Source organism: Tamandua tetradactyla, chromosome 7 (assembly GCF_023851605.1).
Source record: "Tamandua tetradactyla isolate mTamTet1 chromosome 7, mTamTet1.pri, whole genome shotgun sequence".
Taxonomy (NCBI): Eukaryota; Metazoa; Chordata; class Mammalia; order Pilosa; family Myrmecophagidae; genus Tamandua; species Tamandua tetradactyla.
Window position 1 is genome coordinate 33,031,241 of NC_135333.1, and position 18,251 is coordinate 33,049,491.

The 18,251-nt window shown below is 38.2% G+C and overlaps 1 protein-coding gene across 16 annotated transcripts in view; it reads left to right on the top strand.

Moving 5' to 3' along the window:
• Positions 1–13,670, top strand: part of TNRC6B (trinucleotide repeat containing adaptor 6B) — a 384,364-nt gene extending 370,694 nt beyond the window's left edge. For 13 of the 16 annotated variants that reach the window (XM_077168905.1, XM_077168910.1, XM_077168901.1 and 10 more), the window contains 7 exons: positions 2,151–2,327; positions 3,824–3,970; positions 4,223–4,318; positions 6,426–6,650; positions 7,119–7,189; positions 10,257–10,396; positions 11,434–13,670. In XM_077168905.1, coding sequence (XP_077025020.1) covers positions 2,151–2,327; positions 3,824–3,970; positions 4,223–4,318; positions 6,426–6,650; positions 7,119–7,189; positions 10,257–10,396; positions 11,434–11,821 — 1,244 coding nt within the window. In that variant the 3' untranslated portion in view covers positions 11,822–13,670. The other 3 variants (XM_077168909.1, XM_077168914.1, XM_077168903.1) reach the window with 3 other exon arrangements.
• Positions 13,671–18,251: the final 4,581 nt, after the last annotated feature.

Here is an 18,251-nt window from a genome sequence, read left to right on the forward strand (position 1 = left end):
AGTTCACTGTGCTATCCCTAAGCATTATCCTTTGGTTTCATGCCCCCAAATCAAGAATGGTTTATGGAAATTATATAAACTATTTCTGGAAATAATCCAAGCCTAGCATCATCTATAGCTTTGGATAGTTTTGCTGCTTATTTAGGCTGATGATGCACTGAATCTCCTTGTCATCCCTAAGGACATAATAAAGTGCATGAAAATTTATGAAATGGCATGTGAAAGTTTATCTCCAAGGTAAAATATCCACTTGCGTTTTATAGGTTATAAATACGTTTTCCCATTTCCTTAGCAATCTCCAAGTTAATGGAGCTTTTCATTTTCCACTACTTCACTGTAATGTGGCCTGAGCCACATTCCTTTCAGTAGCTTCCAGAAAAGCAGATGATGGTTTTGATAAAACTCCTGTTAGACCAAACCAGATTTTTTTTTAATTTACTTTTTATTATCAAACCAAAACAACATACAAACATGAACATTCGTAACATACAAACATTCCGTGCATGATGTGCAATCAGTGGCTCACCATATCATCACATAGTAGTATATTCATCACCATGGTCATTTTTTAAAACATTTGCATCACTCTGGAAAAAGAAATAAAAAAAAAAACTCACACATACCATACCCCTTACCTCTCCCTCTTATTGACCATGAGTATTTCCATTTACTCAATAGATTTTAACTTTTGTTCTTCCTGTTTTTTTCTATACCCCTTACCACTGCCTTTCATTGTTCACTAGTATTTCAGTCTACTCAATTTATTTTAACATTTGTTCCCCCTATTATTTATTTTTAATCCATATTTTTTACTCATCTGTCAATATCGTAAGTAAAGGGAGTGTCAGACACAAAGTTTTCATATCACGTAGTCACATTGCAAAAGCTATATCATTATACATTCATCTTCAAGAAACATGGCTACTAGAACACAGTTTCAGGCACTTCCCTCCAGCCTAATACACCTTAAACTAAAAAGGGATATCTATATTTGAAATCTCTCAGCCACTGACACTTTATTTTGTCTCATTTCTCTCTTCCCCCTTTCAATTGAGAAGGTTTTCTCAATCCCTTCATGCTGAGTCCCAGCTCATTCTAGGATTTCTGTCCCATGTTGCCAGGGAGGTTTACACCCCTGATGTCCCACATAGAGATGGGGAGGGTGGTGAGTTTCCTTTCCGTTTTAGCTGAGAGAGAAATAAACCACATCTGAGCAACAAAAGAGCAAACCAGATTATTTTAATCAATTTGTAAACAAATATTTTAGTACCTTACTCTAAAATTAATTTTATCTTCACATATATTGCAACCAAAAATAGATAAAGTAATACACTACACTCTAAAATTCATTTGAGAAATCAGTAGAATTCTCACAGATAACTATAAATTATTTTGTTGTTAGTTTGAGGGAATTTTAAGCTTTTAATTTTTTCCTGCCATGCAGCATATAAAATGCATGAAAGGGGCACGGACAAAACCACTGAAATGCTCTCAAGAAAGCAATTACAAAGGATTCACTGTTCTTCATGTGTGAAGCCACAGATCTCAGAACTGTAGAGTTCATTGCTGGTCTTGTACTGGCAGAGACCCTATGTAGAAATTCCATCTCATTGCCTTGGAATTTAAAGCAATTGCAGATGCTTTTCTTTCCATGGACTCTCTCTGTTTATGCTGCTACTTCCAGCTACACTAGTCCTGATCAGCTTTTAAGAACTTGGGTGGGTCACATCAGTAGAAATGTAGTTAAAACCCTCTTATGTGTCACAAGTTCTTTAGTGCTTTTTCTGTTTCTCAGCTAATGAATCATTAGCAAAGAAACGATGGGAAGATTGATATAAGTAGTTTTTGAAAGTTTCGTTAATTTCATAAGAACATCGAATTTTAAACCTGAAAGAAACATTCAAGAATGAGAACAGAACTGTGTGCATGGGTGAGAGACTGAGAGGCTCAGAGTGGTGAAATGAATTGTCCTTGGTCATAACTGCTTATTAGTTATATAGTGAGTCTCGAATGTACAATCTTATTCCATTGTACTTTTTAGTACATAAGCTTCAAAATGCTATGGTAAGTTATTCTGAATAAAAAAGAGACAAAATCTGTTCACAGGAGTCCTTTCTAGATTAGAATTAATTTTTCCTCTGCTTTCTCAGGCACTATAGTGGCCCCTGGTAAGACCCGAGGAGGGTCACCATACAACCAGTTTGATATCATCCCGGGCGAAACACTGGGTGGCCATACGGGTCCTGCTGGTGATAGCTGGTTACCTGCCAAATCTCCACCAACAAATAAAATCGGAAGTAAATCCAGCAATGCCAGTTGGCCTCCAGGTATTGTCCAGGAAATGCTTTCTCTGGTTTACCATTTGTTTTTTAATTGTTAATTTTACTTCTGAATAGGTGCTTTTGGATCCCACTTCACTAGGGGACACTAGATTTCATTTTTTCTTTCTGTGATTTTTATCTGACAAGCAAGGCATGTGCTGTGTACTGTGAGGAGATTGATAGAGGAGATTTTCATAGATGGGGCTCTCTGCCCTGTAGAGTTCAGTAGGGAAGATAAGGTGTGAACAAAGATCAACTACAAGGTAAGTTACTCAGCGGTAAATACTACACAGGCCCATTACCTAAGGGAATCAGGAAGAATGGAACCTGGGAGTCAAAGAAGGTGACAGTCAAGGTGGTACTTGACATTCATCCCATGCACAGAATGTCTTATAACAAGTATTTTTTGAAGTGTTCATTGAATTGATTTGTTGGTTCATTAAGCAAGTATTGATGTGAATCTAGGTATGCTGTAGTAGATGAGGTGGGATTATGTGTCAAAAAAAGTTTCTTTGGGCTACTGTGGCTCAGCAGGCAGAATTCTTGCCTGTCATGCTGGAAGATCAGGGTTTGACTCCTGGTGCCTGCCCATGCAAAAGTAAATAAACAAATTTAAAAAAAATTTTTTTTCCTTTTGTTTTTTTCCTTAGATAATCTATTTTAATTGCAGAAAAATTAGAACACTTAATAAAGGAAAAATGAAAGGCATTTCATAATTTTGGTATTTGTCCATCTAGATAAATGTATATTTTTAATATGAATATGTATAATTAATTTTGTTAAAGTAGGATCATATAATGCATGTTGTTATTCCTCATTTTATCATTTTGGAAAAACTGAAAGTTTATAAGTTGTCCCATATGGCTTAACAAGTTCTCCCACCATATGGCTTTTAATATGATTTAAATTGACCAGGGGAGAAAAAAAAAACTGTTAGCTCTCAGATACATTCTAGGCATTTCTTACGAAGAGCTCCATTATTCCTGCTTGTTGTCCCTGGCTGGTCTATGTAATAGGAATCATTTGTATTGTATCTTCTTTTGTGTTCTTAGCCAGTTTACCATGAGGAAAATGGAAGAGGTCACATATACAACCCAGATTTTCTACCAGTTCTTGGCTTAGATGTCTGGACAGTTCTCTTGAGGCACAGAGCACTTAATCCTCTATCCTGCTTTAGGGGCTTAATTTCACCGGAAGCAGGAAGGTCGGGCCCTGGGGCCAGGTGTTGATGAGCTATGGCACCAAGTTCTCTATCACAGATAGGTAGAGAAGGTTGACTTGTTATTCTAACACAAAGTTGCAGATGCTGCTAAAAGAATATATGTACATAGCAATTTTTTATTTTATGATAAAAATCTAGATTAAAATAATTTTAGGTATTTAGACCGTTACATTTCCTGTGTTAAAAAATAACTGTCAGGAAAAAAAAATACTCACTTAAAAACAAACCTGTCAGTTTTTTAATACTCCCTACCTCTAATTATTTGTTCTCCTTGTCTCAGAATTCCAACCAGGGGTGCCATGGAAAGGTATCCAAAACATTGACCCTGAATCTGACCCCTATGTCACCCCAGGGAGTGTGCTTGGGGGTACAGCCACATCTCCCATTGTAGATACTGACCACCAACTTCTGCGGGATAACACCACAGGTAAGTGAGTGAAACATCCTCTGAATTGACACAACTCCCATAATTTTCATGTGTCAATCTGTGTTTTCATTTGTATTTGGTAGTACCTAATAATTTAACCAGAAAACATAAGAATATATAGCTTTCCACATTTAATTTATAGATACTTTTTGTTCTCCTTTTTCTGTTGAAGGTTAAATACTGTCAAGGTTTCACGTTATACTGACATTTTTCTGCCATATTATCTTCTTGTTCTTTACTTGTCATGCAAAGGGTCTAATTCTTCCCTCAACACCTCGCTGCCTTCACCTGGTGCCTGGCCCTACAGTGCCTCTGACAACTCCTTTTCCAACGTTCATAGCACTTCAGGTATGTGTGGCCTACTCATTTCCTTTGGTTTACACTTTTCCATCAGGTTCCCTTTTACAAAAGAAATCGGAGTTCTTAAGGAATACCTATACAGAAGTTTGATAGCATAGTTCCACATAGATGATCCTAATGCCTCCTGCATGGAAGTGAATCATTAATTCAACAGATTTTCATGAAGCATACCTTTTATATTGGGCAAGCTTCAAGGAGCTTCCAGTCTCACAGAGAGAGGATGAGATGAATATAGCTTTAGAACAAGGGTGATGATGGCTGTTGCTATTCAGAGGGAAAAGGTTATATCTTGTTTACATAAGTGGTTATCTTTGAAACAGTCTGCCAGGAGGATCAAGGGCCATGGGAAGAATCACTTAAATCCAGGTTGTTTTTCCTAAAGCAGCCAATCATAGTTTACATTTCTTTAAAAATCCTTCCATTTATTAAGAGAAACAGATGGCCAGAGGAATAAAGAGGGCTTTGATTAATTCTACCACCTGTATTTGTTGAGTCCCTTCTGTGTTTTTAAAAGAAATAGAGAATGGAAAAGTAGCTGCAGATAATAAAGATCACTCACTTAGCTAGCACAATGCCTGATGGATTGGTAGACATATCAGAAGTAATTGGCACCTTGGTCTTGCAAAAGTTGGGCCTAAACCATTAAAGTCCTAAAGGCTTCTGTTCCTAGTTTGGACAAAAGCAAATAAATCCTTAGCTAATAACCTACTCAGCTACTGCAAATTAATGGCCTACTCTTTTTCTTCTCTTTTTCTTCCCACTCTTGTGTCAGCAATGCAGCAGTACCTACCATTTATTGAATGCTCCTGCCTGCTAAGCATTACGCTAAGCCTTCAGCATGAATTCTTCTTTTACACTTTGCAAAGTTTATAAGGAGGTCCCCTATTTCCCTCATTTTGTGGATGAAGAAACTGAGATTCAAAGAGTTGATACAGTTTTTCTCAGGTCTGAGCCAGTGTGTGAAAGAGCCAACTCAATATTCCATGTTTCTAACCACCATCCTACATTGTACTTTTGTAGGACTTCTTCCTTTACGTATAAAAATTCATTTTCACCTAACTTTCTTTCTCTAATTGCTCATATCTCAGCCTGAACTTATTTTATCTTTTGCCTATGATTCAGTATTGACCTGGGAGATGACCCAGGGGTCACTCTAGACTTGTCTAAAACTGGAAGATTACTTCTCCACCCCGAATTATCTTTCCTTCTTAACTAAACTCTTTATTTTTCTTAATGATGCTATATGTATCACTTAGTCACTAAATTTCAGTGATTTCTCACTTTTTTTCTTTCCCTCAATTTCTAGGTCCAGGCAGTGACCATGTCTCCTCAGTGGTTTAGTCTTCATTCATATCTCTCAGATCTGTCTCTTCTATTCCAGTCTATTTGCCGTCACCCTAGTTTAAACCCTTAACTGGTTTACTTGTTTTCTTTTCTTTTTCTTTTTTTTAATTTAAACATTTAACTAATTTAGATACTACATTGAGTTTAGCCACTGCAGGCCAAATCTACTGCAAAAAACTCCTAAAACTACATTTGTGTCTCCTTTACCACTCTGCCCCAATGAAGTGTTGTTCAACCAAGAGTTATCGAACTTATTCAGATAGGGAGTGTTTACCTTGGTAAACCTTGGTTTACATTTCCTTGTTTTACATTTCCTTGTTTCTTTGAGCCCATCCATTTATATAAATTCCTGAAGGACTATTTTTGCAAAGCTTTTACTGACTGTCTGGCATTCTCTTTCTTCTGTGTATTAAATGTATATATATGATACTGTCTGGGGTTAACAATTCTGTTGTTCATTTTTTCCTGACTTTTATCTTAGCTGGAAGTTCTTGAGGAAAAGTATTTCTATTACTCTTAACACTGTTTTAATGCCTTAAGCACAGTGAGCCCTTAGTGAATATTTGCTGGTTATTTTTTAAATCTGTTTAAACGTTAATACAAGCTCTAGGAACAATGTTAGTTTGTACTGCTACTCTTAATATGTGAACTTAGTATTATATTTTTATAGAATGTAAGTGTATATATGTTTGTGTGTGTGTAGATAAAAGTGACTCATCTAAATATACTACTTCCTTTTCCTTTCTTATAGCAAAGTTTCCTGATTACAAATCAACATGGTCCCCAGATCCCATAGGACACAACCCCACTCATCTCTCTAACAAGATGTGGAAAAACCATATTTCCTCAAGGAACACTACTCCGCTGCCCCGCCCACCTCCTGGTCTGACCAACCCCAAACCATCATCTCCCTGGAGCAGCACAGCACCCCGATCCGTCAGGGGGTGGGGGACACAAGACTCACGGCTTGCCTCAGGTAAGAAAGATCTCCCCAAAAGAATATCGTTGTTCAGCCATACGGGACTTACATTAGTCAACACAAATGATGAAGACAAGGTAGAGTCGTCATGGAAGGGGGAGTCATGGTTGTCTATAAAGGAAAAAGTATCCCTGGAGTAGATATTGAAATCAGTACAAAGAATGGGGACCCAAGAACTATCAGGGCACACATAAAGTAAAAATGACCAGCTGCAGAGTGAGTACACTGGAGGAAAATGTTACCTTGCAAAGTAGGCTCAAAGTGTGGAGGGATCAAAGACTAGTAGAAGAAAATTGGCTATGCAGTAGCAAGATAAAGAAGGTCTGAATGAGGTAGGAATGAGAGCAGATAATTTATTAAAGGAAGAATTAACATTGTGGACTACATGAAAATGTTTCTTGTTCATGATTTTCCTGAATTTTAATTGCTCTTTCTACTCTAATCTTTTTTTCTGGTTGCCCCCAGCCTCTACCTGGAGTGATGGTGGCTCAGTTCGTCCTAGTTACTGGCTGGTTCTTCACAATCTCACTCCACAGGTAACCAGGCATTCTTTCTGGCTTTCTAAAGAAGATTTAATTGTATGAAGAGAGAGGAAAACTTAGAGTTGAGGAAGGTTGGCAAACCTGAAAACTCCTTTTTCTCCTGGTCTCTTCAGAGAGGCCCAGCCTGCTGTGTGTAGATCTCCCCACTCAAAGTTTACAGCCTTTTTCTGAAGAAGGAATGTTGGCTCCTCCATATCTGCATTGGGGATGATGTTAACACATGTAGTTTATAAAACAGGAGAGTGGGGTGAAATTATCTGGTAGTTTCTGTTCAGCAGTGATAAACTGCTGTCTAAATCTGCCTACTGGAATCTGGAACCAAGGGGGAAAGGAATATTTTTAACTACACACAAAAATGATCTTTTTGTGTTATTTATCCAATAAGACTTGAGAGCTTAAGGCTCAATATTAACTGTTTTTATGTTACATAAATAATTAAGCATCCATCTCATCTCTGGTAGCTTGAATGCCACATAGTACTTTTAATTTTCCATCTGTTACCCTGTTTGTATGCAGATGGTATTACTAATTTGTTGTCATCAGGATATGCCCTTCAGGTTGTTTCTGTGGGGTTGTGGTTAATTTGTTCTCATCTTGGCTGCCCAGTGACTGACACATAATCAGCATCCTTATATCAAACACTTGAACACAGTTTTTTCTGTAGTGAGGTTAAATGAATCTATCAAAACAGACTGTGACCTTCACCTGGACTTGATGGCACAACTTTACCTCATTAAATGGAGTCAATTATGCTGCCCTCTCTTTATCACATAGAAAGCCTTGTCTAGTATTTCATTCATATATGGTTTCATACATACTTTACTAAGCCAGCATTTTGCAAAGTGTTCCATAGATGTTAGTTGATCTCTGTCCAATAGGTTTGGAGCATATACTTGGTTAAACAAAACTAAGCAGATTTCTTTACTATGAGACTTCCTAAACTAACTTCTTTATGCTGGTATATTTTATGATTCTCTGTGAGAAGAGGCACAAATACAGCTTCTCCCAAACTTATTTGCCAGATGAATCCATTTGTGGGGAGCAAATCACAGGACTCTTACTTCCAGGTATATGTTAAGAAAGACAATTTCCTAATTACACTTAACATGAGGAAGGGTCTCCATGTCTAATCACCTCAGCTTGAAGTTGCAAGTTACTTACCTAATAATTGACTGAAATATGAAGAATTTATATGACCTTCCTGAAAATTATATAATTCCTATTATTTCTGAGAGTTGCACACACTTTAATGGCTATGGTTAGGATTGGAGAAGCAGTAAGGAATGCACTTTTCTTGAAAGATGCCTAGACAAGCTAAACGACTATTCATTTCTGTTTATTTTTTTATTTATCAATTTATTGATTCATTTGTCATTGTCGTTATCATTGTTTTTAGTATTGTTAATTATTATTGTTGTCATCTGTTCACTCCCGTTTTATCATATGAAAACTATAGGTATATGTGTCTCTGTATATAGATTATGTGAGTTGGCTGTGTGTGTATTAGAAACAATTTTATAAATCAAAACCCCCTAATAACAGACTAATCTCAATCATGGCTTAAAAGCAAGTAATAGGATCAAATATTTGATATCAGGATAAGTTTACTTCTCACCACCTAAAATTTATTTAGAGGACATCTGTCCTGAAAAGTCACTTGTGACATATACTGACACATTTATGTGATTATCACTTATAAAACAATGCTAAGAGCTGTTTCTCTAATCATTTTTAGTAAAGAGCTCCAGTGAACCTGCCAGTTTTCATCGTGCAAGGTTTCCGTGGTGAAACCACAGAATGTTTCCACTGCTGCTACCAGTTGCCCAACTGTTTTTTTTTTTTTTTTTTGTATGGGCAAGCATCGGGAAACAAACCCGGGTCTCCAGCATGACAGGAGAGAACTCTACCTGTTGAGCCACCGTGGCCCACCCTGCCCAACTTTTTAGGGCTAGTCCAGTAGTAATCTGTTTCCTTTCAGAAGAAATGAGCGGAAACCTTGGTTCTGAGCAGCTTAAAATGCCTAGATCTTGATACAAATTAAATTAATCCCAGAGTATAGATTTGTTCATCTGAGTCATAGGTTAGGGAAATTATCTCTTTTTTTTTTTGATATAAAAACAGATTTTATTACGAAAGTAATTAAAGAAAATAATTAAAAGATAGTAATTAACAGAGTATCCAAATATATAGCATAGTTACATCACCAGATAAGATGGCACCAACACCTGAAGAGAAATGCTGGAGAGTTTCAGAAGCAATATTTTAATTCTCATTAGTAAAAGTCCACAGCAATCTTGGGAACAGCATTCAGAGTCTCCTTAATTAAGATCCATAGTAGAGCATAAGATTCTGATGGGGTGCTCTTCCTCTCTCATAAGATTCTTTTCTCTCTTCTTCTCCTAAGTTTTAGGGAAATTATCTTTAATCACTGAAAATTTTAAGTGGTTAGAATCTGACCAAGGTGAGTGGCTACAGTTTTTGGTCAAATTGACCTAGGGCAGCAGAGGCCATGGTCAAAGAATAATTAGAAGTAGAGTCCCACCTTGAGATGGTTAAAACCCAGGTAAGACAAGAAAACATTGGAATGGCCTGAGAGATCAGTCAGCCATCAGCATTTTAAATAAACAATGTTTAGAAGTGCTTTTCTTGTTTACGTCTTTCTTTTGCTCTTTGTGAACATTGCTAACTGGGGAGATGGAAAAATACTACATTAGTAATGAAGCTGAGAATTTTGCATGTCAAACTCTTATCTGTGCCTTTTAAGCTCTATAAATTAATACATGTTCATGTATTTACCTATTAAGAAGAAAGAAACCACAGGTCGAATCATATGCTTTTATTCTGGACTGGATATCTTAAAATTTGTCTCATAGAGGCCTCTGTATTCTCTGCAGTCTTTCCCTGTTTTAAGTTTTTCATTCATATCTCCAAGGCTATTTAATACTGGTAATATTATTTATAAACCAGAAATCTTTTTCATTCTCAAATATGGCTAAGTTCATTTGATTTACTTTCCTGCCCCACCTGCAGCTTATGTCTTATGAGTGTTGTTGTTCCTTAGATTGATGGGTCAACCTTGAGAACGATTTGTATGCAGCATGGCCCACTGCTGACATTCCATCTGAATCTAACCCAGGGCACTGCCCTGATCCGATACAGCACCAAACAGGAGGCAGCCAAGGCCCAGACTGCACTGCACATGTGAGTATTTCATCCTCCACACCTTAGACAAGCAAACGTGTATGGAGAGATGCTCACATGAGTATTTTGACACGTGCTTAATTAAACAAAGATGTGGGAGAATATGCACAAAAATGGCACCTTTGTGTAAGTAATTACAAGTGGTAGGCACTGAGGTGGCTGGTCTTTTCTATCTAAGAATAAATTGTCTTCTATGTCATAGGCCACTGATTAGAATTCCAAGTATAAGGGATGTGTGAAGCAGTAAAAAAATTTTAAGTGCATAAAACAAAGCCAGTATTTATGAAAATACTTTCCAGAGCATGATAAGATACTGTGTTCTTGGTGGAGATAGCAGGGTTTTTACCTAAAGTCGGTGGGGACTGGACCAGACTTTGACCATCCTTTTCACTGCCTCTCTCAAGACTGATGGACAGGAAAGGGCTGGTCCCTTTGGCCACAGATACCATAATAGAAACTTACACATAGAACAAGCAAGTGATGGTGGTACCGAAACAGCTTGTCCAGACCATGAGTTGATGGAGCAGCACTTCCAGAAGACTAAAGCCTTGGGATGTCATGATACTTTGAGTGTGATCTTTTATCTCCTGTGAAGACCACATGAAACTAAACTGATTATAAAAGTCTTCCAAATGGCCCTACTCTCTCCTTCCCTTACTACTTGTGTTGTTAAGGACAATCAAAAAGGAAATGACATCTTTCTTGATAACTAAGTTATAAATTCTGTACACCAAAGAATATCTGTGTATAGTGCCCTTAGTAGCCTTTGGATATTTTAACATTTAATGATAATCTTGTTGCTTTAAGTCCTGCTTCTCAAAATTACCTTGAAGTCTGTTTGAAATGCAGATGCTAATTCCATAGGCCTGGGGTGGGGCCGATTCCGCATTCTAGCACGTGTGAAGGGCATGTGGATGCTACTAGTCATGGACCACACTTTGAATAATGAGAACTTCACATACTCAATCCCTGTGTCAAAATCCATTTGAGGATTTTCCTCAAATCCATGGCTCTCTTTTCCTCTCCCCTTTTCGTAGGTGTGTGTTGGGAAACACTACCATCCTGGCTGAGTTTGCCACCGATGATGAAGTTAGCCGCTTTTTGGCACAGGCTCAGCCCCCTACACCTGCAGCAACCCCAAGTGCACCGACAGCAGGTTGGCAGTCACTGGAGACTGGCCAGAACCAGTCAGATCCCGTTGGACCTGCTCTGAATCTTTTTGGTGGGTCCACAGGGCTCGGGCAATGGAGCAGCAGTGCTGGTGGCAGCAGTGGGGCCGATCTTGCTGGCGCTTCATTATGGGGGCCCCCAAACTATTCTTCTAGCTTGTGGGGTGTCCCAACTGTGGAAGATCCCCATAGGATGGGCAGCCCTGCTCCTTTACTACCTGGTGACCTTCTGGGAGGAGGGTCGGATTCAATCTGAACTTAGGACTTTCAACTCTGACCTCGTGACCTTTTTTTGGAACAGCAGCAGCACTAACTTGACCTTTTCGTTTTTTTTTTCAACTTGCAATAAATACATTTTTAAAAGGAAAAAAGAAAACGGAGAGAGAAAAAAAGGTGGGTCATTGACAGACTGTCTGAGCACATAGTTGCCTCCCTTATAACTTCAGTTTTTTCGTTTGGAATATGAATCCAAAAAGAGAACATATCACTCTTGAAATACTTGAATCATGAACGCCAACCTAGAAAGACAATGTGAAGCAAGTACACATACCATTTAAATTTAAACACAAAAAAATTAAAAAAATTAGTTTCTAGTTTTTCACTTTTTTCATGTTATACGGAAGTTGTTGCTAAGAAACATATATACTGAAAAAAATAGCTTTTTAACTTTGTTTGCACTGGGTGTGTTTCCGTCCTTAGGTCTACCATGTTGGGGGGGGATTCAAAAGAATTGTTGCGGGGGTGGGCGGGGGGAGGGAAGACTTGACGGAGCCTCACTTTAAAAACAAAAACATAAAAAACCTTAAAAAAAAAAAAAAGGAAAACATTTGTGATTGGCTGGTTGATAAATACCAGTGTGTTCTGGCACATGTAACTGCCCAGGCATGCTTGTTCTGGTATGTGTGTGCACCTGTGTTCATGTGCATCCACATGCATCCTTCTCTGTCTTTGTGTGTGTGTGCGCATGTGCGCGCGCCTGTGTCCTGCTCTCCTACTTTTCTCCTACCGTGACTTCTCAGAAAGCTGCATTGCTGACAGTCCACAGGCTGGCTGGCCGGCCATCTGCTTAATATTTTTTGTTTTTTTGGTTTTTTAACTATGATAACATGACAAGCACGGGGAGCCTCTGCTAAAGCAACTCCATTGAACTGCATTAAGATGAATAGAGTGCTTTTTAATTGTTAAAGCAGGGAGCTCCTTTACATTTGCAAATTAGCCTGAGTGTGAGTTTTCTCTAGCTTTTCCTTCTATCCAGCAATAGAGTGGAGCACTGCCAAGTCCAAAAAATTAGGAGAGCAGGAGGTACCACTTGGAGCAACTGCATGTTGATTTATTTCTGTTTTTCAATGTGAGTGGCCACAGGCACATCTGAATATCTGTTAAGTTTCACACAGGCTTTTTTATCAGTTTGAATGGGAACAGAAGGTAAGATTGTTTTTAATTGTGTGATGTCTAGAAAGCAGAAAAATTGTGTTCCCCTTTCCTGCCATTTGATAACCTATGTAATCAGGTGTAAGAGATTCATTACAAAATCTGGTAATGCTGAATTAAATACTGCTATTGGTTCTCCTTTCCATCTTAGTAAAACAAAATGAAACAAAAATACGTTGCTAGCCGCCTCCTGAAAGCACCTGCAGCTCCTCCCTCTCTGCTCTCTTGTTGAGCATTACCTGTGCCAGGCCATGCGTGTTACAGCACCAGGCCGCCACTGACAGAAACGTTTACCTAACGAATGTTCTTAAACCAGTGTGTACTTCAAGCGTTTCCTTTTGTTTCTCTGTGTTGTGTATTTCCTGTGTATGTGGTTTTGCTTAGGCAGGTATAACTTAGCAAAGTTTTTTAAGTATTGCACCTTTTTTTGGCTTAACCCTCTTATTTTTTTCCTTATAATGTTGCTTTTTTTATTTCGGTATTTAAAAACTTTTTTTAAGCATCAATGTAGTAGTACTCTGGGTGGAATAGGAGTCAACTTTTAATCCAGTTATCACCAACATGTATGTACTTATGTTGGAATCAAAATGTATAAAACTGCTTATTGTGAAGAGAATTACAGCAGACTGGAAGGGATACCCCTTTATACAAAGCAGATAGATGGCTGGGGCTGTGGGGTGGGGGTGGGGGGAGGGGACTGTATGCTAGCACTTGTGTGGACATCCCAAGTCTGGATTATACTGTTTAACATAAAGTGCCGACATTCTGTACCAGCAAATACCTGCCCATTCCATCCCTTGGTGGGAGCAGACCTCTACTGTCCTTGGTAACTCACTCGCTGCTAGTGAGGACAAGGGAGTTTTTCTTTCTTTAGCATCTTCAGTGAAGGATACAACAATGCCGAGTGTATTTGACTTTAAGCTTGTGTTGTGTCTCTGTGTAGGGGCATGGGTGGATTGTGTAGAAAAAGGCAAGGAATAAATTGTTTGCATTTAAGTGGTTTGGTGAGACAAAGAATGGGAAATCCTATAGTCCTCTTGATGAAAACCTACCTTCAAAAGAGATTGACATGCATAATTCAAACAGACGTGCCCACACAAGTCCTTATCTTTATGCATCATTGGTGAGGAGGTAGTTAAACTTGAGTTGGCAGCATTTGGTATGGACCCATTGAATGTGTTGTAGAAAAGTAACTGTGCCCTCCTCCTGCTCTCCAGTTCTCATCTCCACCCTGCCCCTTGCACCTCTGCTATGTACAAAATGTCTTCTTCCACACCCCACTGATTGCTGTCTGGTGGTAGAGTAAAGCCTTCCTGTGTGTGCTGACCTCCAGATGAAGAGCAGCTGTGTTCAGACGTCTGCAGAAGGTTAGATCTAGTGTTGCTGGGTCAGGAGCATGTCTCGAGGCTCCAGTGAGCCAGTGGTGACTGTCCCCTGCCATTCTTGGTTCACTGCTGTGTCCTGCCCGACGCTCCTCACCTCCTGCCTGTTGGTTCCTTGACCTGCACTCTGGGTTAGTTGAGTTCCTTATGATACTACGGTGAAAGCCGGGTGCTAGAGCCCCTCTTGTTTACAAGACATAATGAGGGATTTGAAATATGTAACAATAAACATGAGAAGCTAAAATGTTCTTCCATCATAAGTTTAAAGGGAAAAAAATTTAAAACTTTAAAAAAAGACCAAAAAGTACGTGTATATATATATATATATATATATACACACACACACACACACATATAAATATATATTTTAGATGAAGACTAACTCTGGGAGCATTTAACAGTGTTTTTGTTTTTAACATTTATTTTCCTGCTTTAAAATTTGCAAGCATTCTCAGGAATTCTAGGGTAGGAAGCCAGTTTTTTGAAGATGGTTTATTTAACCTTATCTTATCCTAGATAGATGGCTGTTTCTTTCCTGTTAAAAAACTTTTACAAGTTCCTGAAACTTCAAAAGATTTAAAAAATTTTTACTTAAAATAAAAAGTCTCCAAATATTATTGTCATACTGGGGATCACACATTTTAAAACATGTAGAAAGAAATATTTTTTAAAAATGATCAATTTAGCAGCAACAGGTAAATTCATTATCTTTAAAAAAAAAAACGGGAGGAAGGATTAAGCTTAGAGCTTTATCATGGGTTCATTTGGAACGTGTATAATTTAATGGGAGAATGTTTGGTATATATAAATGGGAATACCATCACTCTGTTCCTTTCCATGTAAGGCTAAACTGAAATCTCCCCTAGTTATTTTTTTTAAGGAACCCTTACCTGCCCCACCCTCACCCCAGCTACAAAAGAAAGGAAGGAACAGCTTTAAAAAAATGTATCTCTAATTCATAAAATAGAGAACAGTTTGGATTGCTGAGAATCTACATGAAGAGTTAGGAAATATAGGTTAATAATTTTTGGAACAAATTTTAAATGTAGGCATTACTAGAGGAAAAATATCTATGGACTGCCCTATTAATAAAGAATATCTGTCTTACCTCCTTCATTTGTTACTGGGGGAGGAGAAAATACAGATGAATAAGGAACAAGTGATTTTACTTCTTTAGCTCCCAGCTACTGTTGTGCTCATTTTAATTGTTGTTTTGAAGATCTGCTGCTTAACTATCCCCATCCCTCAGCTAGAAATGTGGAGTTTTTCCTTTCAATTTTTGGTGATCTTGAATTCTCCTGTTATATTCCCTCCTGGGGCTTGGGGTCAGAATTCCCAAACATGACCATAGCTTCTTTTAAACACCTAAGCTTACTAGTGGGAAAGAAACTCCAGCTCACCAGGCAGAAGGGAGTGGGGGTGGGTTTGCTGCCTGCGATTTCTCTAAAACCGCTTTAGTGCCTTCGTACATACACCCAGACATCCTAAGCCGGGAACATGGGTATGTGCATGTGGTCCAGTCACTCCATAGACATTAAGAGGCTTGCCCATTAAGGAAGTTGGAGTGGTTCTGGACAGGCCCCAGAGGCAGTGGGCTAAATTTAAAATAAATAAATAAAAATCAAGAAAGTTGGAAATAGTTTCTTGTCTTGAAAATGTAGAATGCCAGGTTCCTACCCTGTGCTGTGTGCCCTCCATTTCTGTACACTGATGTCTTCAGGTGTGTTACTGTGACCGCTGCAGTGATTTGGAAAGTATTGGGCCAGTGGAAAGAGGTTCCTGTTTTTCTGCTCTATCCTCCTTTGTTCTTCTCCTCGCCCCCATTTTTGTTAATTGGCTGGAAGCTTTGTTTTATTGGTTGGCAGTGACCTAAGAACAGGAAATGGTGAGAATGGAAGAGAAAAGCTCTTTTCTTGCTATAGTATTCTTTGACAAGAGTCATGTCTGCTGTGAGGTTAGGTGATTTCAATATACTTAAGAAATTTAGTGGAAGTGTCTTCTCTTTTGCCACATTCTGGCATATGTTCAGAAGTTTGCTGGTTACCTCTCATTGCATAGATTTATTTTTGAACATTTTGATCACATAAAGTAGAGCTTTCCAGTTTCTTCCTAGTTCCCCTTTAAACACTTGATTACCAGTAGCTAGAAGCAGACAGCTGTTGAACCTCACAGGCTTGGTTTCTGTCTGCTGTATGAGTAGCCAAAAGAAGCAGTAGCAGAGGAAGGGATGCTTTTCATCAGTCTGGGGACCTCTACTCCCTGTTGACATCCAGTGCCATGACCTAATTTTAGGTCTTTAAAAAAAGAAAACAAAGTTCAGCTCTCCGAGACACTGTGAAGAAATGGAAGGCCCATGTAGCATCTCTGATCCCTCAGTTCTTGAAACTTCATACTTTTCATTTACAACATTCACAGAGGCTAACATAGCAATGCTGCATTTTAAGGTTCCAAAGCATATTCTTTCATCAGTGACCCCCAGTAAATTAGCATTTTCCATTTATATCCATTTAATTCATTTTATTTATAACAATTCAATTTCCTGTTACTGTGGCTCCTGTTTTACCCACCTCTTCTGACATGAATGTAGCATAAATAAATTCACAGTTGCATCTTCCAAGTTCCTGAGGCTTGAATGTGGCATATAAAGTATGCAAAAAAATAAAAAAAGAAAGAAAGGGAGAAAAGTCCCTGCTTTTGGAAAAGCCTTTATTAATATATCTAGCAGAAACTAAGATTTTATGGGGTATTAACTTGTTGCAAATATTCACTCTCATTTTCACCACTTTTTTGAGGAGTAGTATATCACATGTTTTGGTAGGGTTAACAGCCAGATTCCATTTTGACCTCAGATGCTGTGTACTTTTTCATTTTCTTTTAATTTTTGTATTCTGAAATCCTGATACTTCTCTTAAACAGAATGAACATATTGTGTGCTGAACAAAAAGCATAATCCTGTTTTCCTCTGCACTGTAAACAGGCTGTTTTCAGAAGACTTGGCTGTAATATCTCTAAGATTAGGAAACAATTGAGTTTTTAATGTAGAAAAGATCCCATTCTCCCTCATCTTCAGAGCTAAAAATTCAACATCAAGTTTTATAGGTTATTATTTTGGGTTTAGGTTTTTCCTTTTGTTTTTGTTTTAAGTATCTATAAGGTCTTTAGGAATAGAGATACATTTTTAGCTGGTAAATAAAAAACATACTTTTTCTTCTTGAGTGTTTTTGCCAAGTTATGTCACACTTCTCCTCTATGCATTAACTGCACTTCTTAGTGTTACTGCAGAAATAAATGTTGGTTTTTTTAATTGTGTTTTCCCTCCTACGAGTGTACAACTGAGACTGTGTGTGATTGTGCAGATGAAACTACTCCAGTCTGCGTGTATAAAATGAATTGTCAATCTTGCAACCTCAGCAGTCTTTCAGAAAACAGGGTGCTCTCACTCCCTGCTGCGTACTACACCCTACACCTTCTGCTTTCTTATCTGAAAGTACAGGGTGCCCATCCAATCTAGAAACAGGCAGCTGTATATAATGTGGAGGATATCACCAATCTTTTAAAAAAAGTATATATATATATATGTATTTCCAGACTTTGTGCACACTTATAATATGGTCGGTGGGTTTATGGCCAGTGCCAAAGGTGTGTGTATTTTCAAAGATGGTTCCCATTTGTCAATGATAACGTTTTTTTTTCTTTACCTTAAATTCAACAAAGAGGGTAGTTGTATCACATTTTTAAGATTTGGAATAAGTAACAAATGCAAGAATCTGTGAACATAGTAGTTAATAACAGTTCATCCTCCCACCCTGTCCATCATCCCTCACCTCCTTGCCAAAGAAAAGAAGCCATGATCATCTGCAGGATAGTGAAGAT